Source organism: Schistocerca cancellata, chromosome 5 (genome assembly GCF_023864275.1).
Source record: "Schistocerca cancellata isolate TAMUIC-IGC-003103 chromosome 5, iqSchCanc2.1, whole genome shotgun sequence".
NCBI classification, from domain to species: Eukaryota; Metazoa; Arthropoda; class Insecta; order Orthoptera; family Acrididae; genus Schistocerca; species Schistocerca cancellata.
In genome coordinates this window covers 553,596,420-553,610,488 of record NC_064630.1, presented here as the reverse complement: position 1 = coordinate 553,610,488, position 14,069 = coordinate 553,596,420, and the positions used below count along the sequence as shown (strand labels likewise).

At 36.2% G+C, this 14,069-nt stretch overlaps 1 protein-coding gene across 1 annotated transcript in view; it reads left to right on the top strand.

The window, feature by feature from the left end:
• Nucleotides 1-12,290, top strand: part of LOC126188678 (transient receptor potential cation channel trpm) — a 179,544-nt gene extending 167,254 nt beyond the window's left edge. The window contains exons 16-17 of the mRNA XM_049930284.1: nt 2,598-2,755; nt 2,862-12,290. Coding sequence (XP_049786241.1) covers nt 2,598-2,755; nt 2,862-5,211 — 2,508 coding nt within the window. The 3' untranslated portion in view covers nt 5,212-12,290. The remainder of the gene's footprint in view (nt 1-2,597; nt 2,756-2,861) is intronic.
• The last annotated feature ends 1,779 nt before the right edge of the window (nt 12,291-14,069 follow it).

Sequence of the window (14,069 nt, the reverse complement as noted above, 5' to 3'; positions counted from 1 at the left end):
TCTTGGGCATGCCAGAAAAATGTTTTCAGGTAGCATCTGGCTGACTGTTACTACTGCTGATACAACTAACAGCCACAATTCGAGTAGCCAAAGCAGGAGAAGGTACTGCCCATACGCAACTCAACTGTGCTTGCGTGTGAGCCCACGGGCAACTGCTCAAGCAAACTTAATGGAAACAATTGTGACATCACACTCGTCAGCAGCAGTTAACTGTTATGAAGAATTCCTCAGTCTTCGTTCTAAAGCCTTTGACACATTTTGCTGTTTCAGTTCTTACCAGTCAAAATTACAAAAAATTAACTGAAGACTAAAACAGTGAAAAATCCTTGGAATTCTAAAAAATTCCCAGGTTTTTTCTGGTTTCCTCCCAGATGAAAAAATTCCTGGGTAGTATGTGAGGGAACAAAAAAGGCAGGGAGTGGGCAAAGAGTTGAGAAAGAATGGCTGGTGGCACAGAGGGAGGCAGAAGATGTGTGAGATAGCAATGAGGGAGGAGAGGCAGCAGGTGCAGTGTGTGACACACGGACACCAGAACTGGTGAGCTCATGCACCACACAATGACCATGATGTGGGAGGGCAGATTGGGAGGGCCTGACAAAACAGAGGAATGGGAGATTATGAGGAAGAGGCTGTAGATGCAAGAGGATATTGAGGCCAAGAGGATTACATGAACAAAGGATAGGTTGCAAGGATAACTCCCACTATGCACTGCGGAAAAGTTAAAGTTGGAGGAAAGATCCAGAGTCTATAGATTGTGAAACAGTCATTGAAATCAAGCATGCTTTGCTGAGCAGTGTCTTCTGCCACTGTGTAGTAAACTCTACTCCTGGCCCCAGTTTGGTGGTGGTCATTCATTTGTGTGGACAGTTGGTTGGTGTCTGGTGGTCAAGCCCACATTAACTGCTGTGCAGAAACTGCAGCAGAGCTGGCATATGACATGACTGGTTTCACAGGTGGTCCTGCCCCTGGTGGGACAGGATAAGCCTGTTATGAGACTGGAGTAGGATGTGCTTGGTGGATGAGTCGGACATGTCTCGGGCCTGGGTCTTTAACACAGGGCTATGACCCATGTGGCATGGGGTCAGGAGTAAAGTGGCGTAGTGATAGACCAAGCAATTGTGTAGGGTAGATGGGTGGCAGAATACCACTTTACGAGTGACAGGGAGAACTGCAAATAGGTTGTCCCTCATTTCCAGGCACAGTGATAGATAGTTGAAGTCCTGGCAAAGGACAGGGTTCAGTTGTTCTATGCTGGTATGATATTGGGTGATGAGTGGCAAGTGCTCATTTGGAGCGAGTTCTTGGGATGGTGGGATTGTGTGGGGATATGGCATGGGGAATTGCTTGCCGACAGTTTTTTGGGGTATTGTCTGCCTGTGAGGGCCATAGTGACACCAGCATACTGGGCAAAGGAATTCTTAGCATTGCAGGTGTGCCATCTACTATATAGGAGTCACTTCTTCGTGTGGACTGGATGACAGTTATTAGTATGTAGGTACTGTTCATGGTTAGTGGGCTTGTTTCTCTCCTCACCCATTCTTTGGAGAATCTCCTCATTTCTTATACTAGTTCATCTAATTTTCAACATACTTCTGTTGTACCACATCTCAAATGCTTTGGTTCTCTTCTTTACTCATCACCACACAGTCATGACTCAAAATGCTGTGCTCCAAACATACATCCTCAGAAATTTTTTCCTAAAGTCACGACCTATGTTTCATACTGTAGGGTTCTTTCTGTGAGGAATGCCTTGGTTACCTGTGATAGTCTTCTTCTTATATTGTTGTTGCTTAAATCAGTGCTGAATGTGTCACTCGAAATGAACAGGTCACTTGTTGTTCAACAATCTATATTTGATGCATTTCATATGTAGCCTATCTGCAGAAGGTCAACAAAATGTCTTCCTACAAATTATAGCATCATAATAGTATGTCCTCACCATCAGTCGTCAATTAATGGTGAGTCATCAATACAACCACACCAGCTGGTGACACATTTTGATAGGTATGTTTTGTAACATTACTTTCCATTACTTGAGCAGTGGAGGTGAGGACATATGCATGTGATGCTACTTTGTATGAAGACTTTGTACAACATTCTGAAGATGGGCTACATGTGAAATGCACCAAATATAAGTTGTTGAACAACAAGTGATCTGTTTATTTCATGTGACTCATTCAGCAGGGACATAAAAAATGCTCTCAATTCACCTTATGGTCGCAGACCTCCTACAAGACCTCATGTTGCAACTTCAGTAGCAGAAATCTTTTGCTTCATTTACTTTGTGCCCTCCAACTTTTACAGTAAGTTCATTGCCAATCTCATTTTCAATATTCCACATTACTTTCATATTTCTATGGCTTATTCTCAATCTATAGTGTTTGTTCATTAGACTCTTCATCAGTTTAATAGGTCTCTCAACTGTTCCTCACTTTCACTGAAAATAGCAATGTCATCTGCAAATCCTTTCATCCTGAGTTTTAATCCCACTCCTGAAACTGTTATTTCTTAATACATTACTGAATATTCTCCAGCTTTCCTTAAAACATCACCAGGACTTCAGAAAAATAATTTTTTTGTGCATACCTTTTTTCCAGATTGGTTACATGGTGTTCCTTGTAATTTTTACATATGTGGTCTTAATAAGAACAGAGCCTAATCTCAGCTGGCAGGAAATATATGTTGTGGCATATATCTGTACACTAGCATGTGAAAAAATTAGAGAAATCATATCTTCAGAACCAGTAGCAATTAGGTAAGTTACGTAAATATATCTTAACAAATACTTCAACGTACAGTTTTATATTAAATTGTTATAATACTGTTTACGCAATGTTTATGAATAAAATTTCTGCCAACAGCCACAAATTCTCTGTCTGGACATGGAATATGTGGAATCCATGTGATGCTGCTGCAATCATCTTTTTCCTAATAGGACTAAGTCTTCGGCTACGCCCATCATCAATGAAAGTTGGGCGTATTATATTTTGTGTGGATATTATCTATTGGTACTTACGAATACTCAACATCCTTGGTGTGAACAAATACCTTGGTCCATTGGTTACCATGATGGGAAAAATGGTGAAGAACATGATTTATTTTGTTGTGTTATTGCTTGTGGTGTTGATGAGCTTTGGAGTCTGTCGGCAGTCAATACTGTTTCCTGATAATGATTTCAGCTGGTCACTTGTTAAACATATTTTTTTTCAGCCATATTTTATGCTTTATGGAGAGGTATTTGCAAATGATATTGACCCTGCATGTGGAGATGAACCTGGTATGCCAAACTGTCCAATGGGTAGATGGATTACACCAGCTGTGATGTCAACATACCTCTTAGTTGCCAACATCTTGCTAATTAACTTGTTAATAGCTGTGTTCAATAATATTTTCAATGAAGTAAATGCAGTTTCACATCAGGTATGGATGTTCCAAAGATTTACAGTTGTAATGGAATATGAGCAGAAACCTGTTCTGCCACCTCCATTAATCATCCTATGCCATATTGCCTTGTTACTGAAGTACTGCAGGCAAAAAGTGAAGGGAGTGAGTAAATTATATGATAATGCTCTGAAGTTATTCTTGGATGTTGATGACATGGAACGTCTGTACGACTTTGAAGAAGAATGTGTAGAAGGTTATTTCCGTGAACAAGAAACAAAATTGCAAATGTCAAGTGATGAAAGGATTAAGAATACTTCAGAACGTGTTGAAAACATGTATCAAAAAATTGAAGACATTAATCAGAAAGTTAACAGTCAGACTTCATCTTCTCAAGCTGTGGAGTTTAGAATTAGAAAGCTGGAGGATTTAGCAGATCAGACACTATCCCACCTTGCCGTCATCCACAGATTCATGGCAACCCATGTCAGAGAACCTTTAGCAGAATTTGCAGATGTCAGGCTTCGAACAACCACAGATGAACACAAAACACAGTCAGATTTAAGTGACCATACGGACAGACATTTAAGTGTTCCACTTCTTGGCAGAGAAAGAAGAAGACCTGTCAGATCACTGACAGAAGTTAGGCCAGATCCATTTATGTTTGGTGAGGGCCTACACTTGCGGTATGATGACAAGTCCAAATCCCCAGAACCCTCAACATCAAAGCCACTTGATTTCTTTGAGGAGCAGGAGGAGGAGGAAGCAGAAGAAGAAAAGGAAAGAACACAATCATTTGATAAGGTCAGCATACATTCCAATAGCAAAACCAGATTTTTTGCCCATATTTCAAAGCATGAAAGTGTGTCTGGAAACTCACTTGCTGAGCCTGTAGGCAGTCTCAAAGGAAGTAAAACAGATTTAGGTGTGGATGAAGAAAATTTGGAGTCAGCTACTGCAACAGCAGCAATACTTCCACCAGCACCACCTTCAATGGCAACTTCAGAGCCGGCTGAACAAGATTTGGCACGGAATGAGTTTATAAGAAGTTCATCATTTGATCAGCAAACAGATAAGAAAGACCTCAGTGGGTTCAGAAGACAGAGTTCTGATGGGTCAGAAAGAGGTAGCAGTTCCCACCGACCACCACTGATGCCAAGGAGACAGCTGAGCAAAACACATTCAGAACCAGAAAATGCCACAGGACTAGATTCTCTGGATGGAATAGATTTTCCTCGTGTTACTGTGGAGCGCAGTGTCACCTGGGCTGAACCAAGGATCACTGTAATCCCTCCATCTGGAAATCCTAGATCAATGTTGCTGGCTATGCACACAGAGTACACAAGTATCACAGATGAACTGGAAACAGTGTGTGGCCTTCTAAGCCCTCCTCGTACACCTCGCCTTCTTTCACCACCTCGTCCTGGTGATCAAGCAGTTCCTCACAGAACAAGGCACACATCAGAGATGTCAAATCCTGAGATGGCTCTTTATTTGGAGAAAGAACACTTGCGAGATGCAGAAGAGAGTGACTACCAGCTGATGGAAGGGTTAATTCAACATCGTATTCATAACGAAGAGGATTCTGTTGATAGTGCTTTCTATTTAACAGTAACAAATGAAGTTCCCGAATATCGAAGCCCAAATCAACCATCAAGGCCACTACGCCGGAGCAGTGCAATTGATGTGAGAGACCTACCCACTCCCACAACTCAGGGTCCCAATATGTTTGGTGGTGACACAGAAATGCAACAGCTGCAGGAAGCAGATGGTGGAAGCAAAAGTGGAAGCAAAAACAGTTTAGTGCCAACATCAGAAACAATGTGTTGATGCTGTGAAATCTTAGCTGACATAATTGTTTAAATTGTGCACTGTGTGTGTGTGTGTGTGTGTGTGTGTGTGTGTGTGTCAATATGTCAGAAATCTGCCATTGTGTAAGGGAAAAAAGTGTAATCAGGAAGTCATATCACAAATTTACAACATAAATATTTTCAGTTTTCATGTCATACGTTTGCTAGTGTAGAAAATAAATGAGTGACAAAAGTCCTGGAGATTAGTGCTCATAATTTGGATATGATTTAAATAATGAAACAGTATATGCCAGGGCCTAAATGTTATTTACATGTATCCATTTTTAGAAGTATTCCATTATTTTCATCCAATAAAATTGTGAAGAAGGAAAGCAGATGCAAACCATATGCTATTACTTACTGGCATGACAATGTAAACAACTGTAGTAGATGAAAAGCTGAATTATTGATATCACTAGAAATGATGAACCACAGGTGAAAGTGCAACTGCTTCATGTGATTGTGTAGATTCTTCAGTAGTCTGTGACTAATGGATTTTTATTGATATGAACAAAATTGCCACTGTTATCTGGATGTGACCAGTCAATAACATGTATGATTCGTTGGAAACATACTGATCCCTGTGTACAAATTTTTATACAAGGTGATACTTGCTATGTCAAGGTTTCAGGATGGACATTTATTTTAGTATATGTTACAAATGACATATCTTTGGTACCATTGTAAAAGTGTTATTTTTTATGGTATGAAGTACATCGGCACTGTCATTTTCCATGTAAAACTCATAGTTGTATGGCATGGGGCATATGAAACTAAGACTCTATTAACTATTCATCTTATTAGTGGAGACAGTATAGTTTCGATAACTTGTTCTTATATCACAAGAGGTATCACTGCACAGCTGTTTTTTCTTTCTTTTTTTAAAAAGCATTTAAAACAAAGTGTGTGTGTGTGTGTGTGTGTGTGTGTGTGAGAGAGAGAGAGAGAGAGAGAGAGAGAGAGAGAGAGAGGATGTTTACCGTCATCTTCAACACCCCAAAGTGTACAACACGCAACTAGCAGAAAAATGAGAAAGTTCTCACTTCTACTGATCATTATTGTTTCTATATTGTTTTTGTCTTTCAGTCATTAAAGAAGTGCTGGACTTATAATATAGGCAACTTGACTTACATTTTGCGAGATCCTGCTTTTACTCTCATGAATATCATGGACTTCATCTCTTTGTTAAATTACGTGGAACATGAAAATATTATGGATTTTGAATGAATGCCATTTTACCAGTGAAATCACATTTTCAAATTACTGGATGATTTTATTCTCATACAATCACTATTTCTTAATTATTTTGCTATTCTTCATTGCTGTTCTTTGGCAGGCATTTTAATACATTTGCAATAATACCTCTTTTACCATTCAGATGAATTTAGTATAAAGCTTTCTCTTTCATAATTTCTCTGAAATTGTCACTTTCCTGGTGCATTCATGAAGTTAGCAGGGAGTGTTACTGTTTTCTCACTGATGGTATGCACATATATAATCTGTTTCCTGTAAGGAAAAAATTCTTAGTAAGTACAGATAGAAAAGTGTGAATGAAATTTTCATACACAAAGGAAGTAGGAAAGACTTCAAGAATGACACTATTCTTCTTTGAGAAGTACTAGTAAGTAGGTATGAAGGCACTAAGTAAGGGAAAGACAATAAAAATTATTAATAAGGAAATATACATGAAGCATTATATATCTCACTCTCATTACATTATCTGCCTCTCATAAAATACTTTTCTTTCTTCGTACAAATGCAGATATTCATGCCCTAGTCACATGACTACGCAGTTATAGATTGTATGCTTTATAACCAACCAGCAGTGCTGTGATTTAAACCTGTACATAAAGTGCAATTTAAAAAGTGAAGTGAAGACATTTCATAAGAATTGTCATGTTTAGCACTTGCAATACTGGTTAGATTTCTGCTGAAGACCAGTGGTGTGTTGCTTTGCCAGATGGAGTGCAGCATAATTAAAATTGTGCAAAATATATGATGCAATGTCTTTGACCCTTGAGTTACTTACAGAGAACCTTCAAAACATTATAGAGAATCTATAGAATTGTTGTCAATGGAAGAAAGAAGTATTTCAATAGTAGTTTGTGCACCAATGCACAAAAACTTAGTCTCATAATTTTTTGCAAATGTCTTTCAAACAGTGTAGTTCCTTAAGCTGAAGACTTCATTAGTAAACTAAAAATGTTTCTATTCTGCAGAGTGAAGCAATACTACACAAAACACAATTGTGGTTTCATTATACCTTTTTTAAATCATCTGCCGTGTCACTTGGAATTATTGAAATTGGTGTGCTTTTCAGGCAATAGCCTGTTGACTTCTTTTGGATCCATTATTATATCTTAATTTATTTATATAGCTTTTCAAGAAGAACAACTGAGAATTCATCTTAAAGTTAAATGACAATCATATGCATGAAATATGCAGTAAGATGGCATATGGTAAATATTCCACTGTCTATTTTTAACTTTCTATAATGATCTTCAAGATTTTAGTCGACATTAATGACAGGATTGGGAAGATTCAGATACTACTGTCGTTTGTTGAAATATTTGCTATTATGAAAGATTTTTACATAATTGTAGAAAATATTTTGATCAGAAGAATTTGTTACTGGAAGTTCATCATGCAATATTTGATACCACAGAAAATATGATTTAGTTAATCAGTGACATTATGCACTGGTTTTATTGATACTATTCATAGATAATGTGTAAAATTAAGACATTTATGGGTGAAAAAATGATGCATTAACTTGAGGGATCAGCATTTGCAATTATATTGCTATTTTAGCAAATAAACAATATTTATGATCATCAGGATGATTTTTTTGCAATAACTATGGCAATATATTAGATAAGAAATGGAAAGCATATGGTGCTTATCATTTAATACTGAGAATACTGAAATCTTTTTTTATATTCCATGTTATTTTGTACATACAGATGAACATATGTAAATAATGTATATGCTCACCAATTTTATAATAAAAAAAAATGCTGCTGTGTAATGTGAATATAGAAATATACAGCGAATGTACTGGTACTATCAATTATTTTTTAGTTTCAGGGCAGAATATTTATGAAAATGGCACAACAATCATGAAAAATAAAACAGTAGGATTTAGTCAGCTTAAAACATGTCAAACATCTGTTTTGTCATTACTGAACACAATTATGTATACAGGTCAACTTTAAAAATTGTGTTACAAGATGGTTGTGTTATTGTATGTGCTTGTGACATATTATGTGGTATATGGAATATGAGATGTATCGCCATAGTTGACTGGAATGTAATATATTAGCATCCACTGACAGAATTAAAAATTCTGAAAGTAATTGTTTTTAAAATAACATTTTTTTTACAACCACCTCAGATCAGCAGAAAATTCTCAAACAATGAAGTTATCTAGCACCATCAGAGTGTAGGAAGTGTACAAATTGAAAAGGCCTAATAACCACTGATATATTTTCCGTGCTTGGTAATTTTATCTCCAAATACAACACTAGTTATATGTTGTTGGATACAAACAGCTGGAGACCGTGGAAAGTAAAAGGTGAAAAGGTGCTGATGAGTTAGTGGAGGGTAGATGTTACTGACATTTGCAGATAAGGTATGAATAATGCCCAAGGTGCAAACAGTAGGTGATTCCTTTACCTTTCACATTCAATAGTTCTTTTACAAATTGCAGAAATGGGTAACTAAATTTCCCTACATCTGTAAGACTTCATTTCTAGCAAATGCTTTGGTTATATTTGTTACACCACAAGCTCTTTTAAAAGGAGTTCTGACATAAATTGATTTAAGTTCTTCTATAACAAAAGTGCTACTTTAACATGTTTTATTCTTACCACATTTCCACACACATCTAGAGGAGTGGCTCTATACTCAGTTCCATCACGTGTGTGCTCTCCTCACAATGAAATAAAATGTTGTCTACATTTTTTTTAAGTTTAGATGTTTAAGGAATACAACTGTTTCCTTTAATAGGAGGTAGGCTAGTGTAAGATACACATATAACCTCTATGTCCTCAATAGGAATTGTAAGCGAATATGAGAGGAGATGGAAGTTGGGCAATGACCAGCAACAGAAAGAGTGCTTTCGATATATGAAAAGAACAAAAAATGTAAAAACTGTTTGATTGGTGGACCAAACAAGACTGGCTAAATAAAAAAAAACTACAGGAAAGTGAAAGGTAAGGTACTATCATGCAAATGAATAGTTGCCTGCTATCATAAATAGTTTTACAGTGGTAATTGCAACTGCCATTTGTAGCAGTACTTCTGAGTAGGTCTGACAGCAAAATAATTCTCGAAAGACTGAATGCAGTATATAGTGTCATGTATAATTTTAATGCAAGGAATAGAAGAATTTCTCTTATTTTATGTAGAAGCAATATTAAAGTTCTACGTGAAATGTGTAGAAAGTTGAATGAGGTGGATTGTAAATTGAAGCAGCATCTGCTGATGTCCAAAACCAGGCACAGCAAACTCAAACTGTTCAAGATTAGAAATACATGTGAGACAAACATCATATTTTATGTGTTTATTGGAACAGATGGGCACAGAGGTTGTACTGTGTCTCCAGTGACAAACTGATTGCTACATCAGTAAAAAACAAGCAGATGTAGCAACTACAGACAATGAGGGCAAGCAGTTTTGTGTTAGGAAATAAAGAGCACTTGTAACATAAACTGGTATGTCATATATCAGTGGAGGTGTTCGCACACTGAAGAAACATACCCTTTCAAATGGCTGTTGCTGCAAACCCTCTTCTACCCAGTAATTTGCCTTTCTTGGTATTTTCAGTCAATTCATTTCACTTCTTTACAAACCATCTAAACTAAATTTCAGTTGCAATATTTGCATTTCTTCAGTTCAAAGATATTACAGCACTAAAGTGTTCATCATGTGAGATGCAACTCCTGCACCTGTGTGCAGCTATTATAAGAATGTAGTAAAGGCTTATTCACAATAAATTACTTCAGCTCTATCTTAGGCTTGTCTCAGCCACACTATTTGCATTAATCTATCATTATATTATAATCATTACTCTAATATTGGTGCATGATAAATAACAGACGTTCTACCATGATGAAAAATGTCATAAAGAGGCTCAACTGTAATATCAGACAGTTAGTTTCAATACAAACTACATACTGTCTTCAGTGCTTTACTAACTGCTTCACAGTCTATATCTGTATCCTATAATCCACTATCCAGTGTGTGGTGGAGAGAACATAGTGTATAACTATGACTGTTTGAACTTGCAATTCCTTGTGAGGATAGTGCTATCTAATTTTACTGCAGAATACACCCTGTCAGACTGACAGGGTTGTTTCCTCATCACCCTCTTAGAGTGAAAGAATTGTTTCCCCTGTTACACTTTGTCATTTATTATCCTACTGTATATTAAGTTATACATATAACATTCGTTTTCCACTTTCTTTTTTAATTTTATCACATGTCAATTTCATTTACGTTCCAATGTGTTACCTTCATACTACTTCCAAAACTCTGTTGTTTACTCAATTAATGGATTATCTGACATGTTGAATCAGTGATTAGGGTCCATCTCTTGGGTCTGTTATTGATGTATAGTATCCTGTCATTCATCCATTCTGTGCTCTTCTCCAGCCTACCATTACGTTATCACATATTTTCCTCATTGGACTAGGTACTTCCTGTTGCAGGATGACAAGATATGTTTACAATTATTGAAAACTTTTGAACACCATCTTTTCCAGTTTGTAGATGCTGCTTTCATATTCCTGATAACACTTAAGCTTTTTAGGATGCACAGAGAACCACTACAACTTTCTTTTTAATCTCACCATTGTTTTTCAATTACTTCCATCTTAATAACAATGCATATAAGATGTGATAAAACAAGTATTTCACTTTTTTAATGTCTTTAATGAGTAAATTAATGTTCAACGCAGATTGCAGTTTCATAATATGTATAAGATGATAAATAGAAGTATATGTACACTACCAATAATTGTTGATCTTCTGCAGTTCCTATGAATTCATTTGCCTGAAGAAACCAACATGGATTCCAGTCTCTTATAAAAACTGAAAGTTCTGTCAGTGGATCTGAAGTAGTGCAATGACTGTTATGTAAAAGATAATTATATGTTGTGAGACTATTATATTTGTTATTGGTATGATGCAACTAGTACAAGTGTGATATAACATGAGGTGCATAATGTGCACTCTGTGTAGTAAAATCACGGAGTTTATTATATTTTGTAAAATTGATTATAAAATCCCAGAAGAAATTCTATAACCATTTGTACTTGTGCATTGCGAATTCCTTTGAAAATTTTTTGTAAGAACTGTATTCTCTGTATTTTACACTTATTCTATAGTATGTGAACTGAACAAAAACAGATAAAGTTCTTGCCAAACAACTGAATAAATAATTAAGCATCAAGTAAACAGCATGAAACAGTTCAAGAGTAACTTCAGAAATCTAATGTTGTCTGCATTTCAGAAATTAAACAAACAGGCAACAATGCAACTACATATTGTTTCAGTTTTGCACAAACACAATAATGAGTATGATTTTTCATTTCAACTGCACTTTTTTGCTACAGTAAAAATTGTTGTATCTTGTTCACCCCAATAATTACTTTACATATAGTATAACATGAGCAGTGTTAGCTTTTGAAAAATGTATTGTATAATAATTATCATTGTTTTCATTATTTCCAGCGTCTATTGACAGAAGTGTTGAGACTTTGTATTCAAGCAGATAGATCTTTGCTTGTAGACCAGGCTCTCTGCTATCTCTTGCAAGTTATTAGCTGGATTTTTTATATCATGTTTTCAAGTTACTTGTTGCAAGTGGACCTACATGTTCTGATAAATTTAATAAACTCCATCCTTTACATAATTTTCCCTAACAGCAACAATCAGAAAAAAGTAACATCTTTCATTCTCAACTCTTTTTTATTTTTTGAGGATGTTTTTGTGACCACTTGTTCTTCATTATCCCTCTGGGCCATGTTCTGAACTTAGATGTAAAAACATATTACATACACATGTGTCAATAAAGTAGATTCTTTCACTTTTTTCTCACTAAAATTGTTTTTATTTTCATAAAACTTCTTTTGTAATTGAAAACAAAAGAAATGCTAGTGGAAAGATAACTGCTATCATTAAAAATATTATAATTTTACTAATGGTCAATGAGTGGTTGAGATACACCAAATTCTCAGGAAGATAAAAAAAATTGCAATGATATCTGCAGTACCCAATAATCTGACAGTACAGTTAGAGGGTATTTACGATGTGTACACCTAATCATAATCTTCTTTACTACACTTTTCTATGTTTATGACAACTGTTCCCCCAGTTACCAATAAGCCTCAATTTTTTTACCTCAAAGGAAAGGTATCCTTCTTAACAATGAGCAATGTGACTCTTTTTGTTGAAGTTTTGGACTCTCATTCATTCAAGAGATGCAGGCTTCAAATACCCATCTTGTCCTCAAGACTTTTATTTTATTTGGTTTTTCTAAATTTGTTAATGAGATTGCAGGGATGGTTCTGTACGTAAGGTCCTGGCTGATTTCGTTCCCGTTCTATTCCAAAAGGGTTGTGCTCCACCTCTAATGACCCTGTAATTTATGGGACACTAAGCCTTAATCTTCCTTTTCAGTCGTTAAGCAGATTTTGTGGAGTTTTACCTCTGAAAACACAAGAAATCTTTTAACATGAGCCTGTGTCTTATATTAACCATGTGCAATATGTAACTCCTAGTTTCATTTTCTGGTAGTGAAAGATGGGCTTTGAGAGACTTGGGAACTTGGAGGTTTAAAGGCATTTTCTACTGTATTCTTTATATGGAAGACACAAGTCTGCAACATTCCGGGACAGCAGTTTCAAATTACAGTGATAAGTACTGGCAGGTTACAGCTTTAAGTCTGTTTGTTGGTGACACTTAGATGAGTCAATTTGAAGAACACTTTCATGGGAGTGGAGGTTTTAATCCAAATTTCAACCAAGCGAATAGCTGAAATCACTCACTCAGCTTTACTTAGCATACACTGCAATAGTAAGTTGAAAATGGCTAGATATATGTAAAAACAAGCAAAACGAGATAAACTCTTGGCTCTGAGAACGCAGAAGAAGGTTGACAATATTCATCTGTTCTGGGCCATCCCAAAATTTGTTTCACAAAGGAACGAAAAGACTGATTTTGTGATGCTGTTAGTACAATTTGAGGAAAACTCGCAAACTTTGCAAGTGTACCCTGTCAGCATGAATTAGCATTTCATATTAGATTAATCCAAATCATCATACAAGCTTTCAAATGCTACAGCCTTTGCAAGACTTTGTAAAATGCAGGAACCTTCAGCCAATAAAAGATTGGTTTACAGAAAGGGGTACATGAACCTGAAATCCAACTGACATTTGTTGATGATATGGGCATTACTTATTTAGCAGAACATGAAATCTTGTATACAGTTGAGTCAACTCAGAGGGTTCAAAAAAAAGCAATCAGTTTAAACTGAAATTATTCAGAAATCCAACTGACATTTGTTGATGACATGGGCATTACTTATTTAGCAGAACATGAAATCTTTTATGCAAGTGAGTCAACTCAGAGGGTTAAAAAAAAAGGCAATCAGTTTAAAATGAAATTATTCTTTCTTGTTGAGGTCTTCAGTCAAAAGACTGGTTTGATGCAGCTATCTGTATTAGTCTATCCTGTGCAAACCTCTTCACCTCTGCATAACTACCGTAACCTACATCCATCTGAATATGTATTCAAGCCTTGGTCTTGTTATGCAATTTTTATCCTCTACACTTC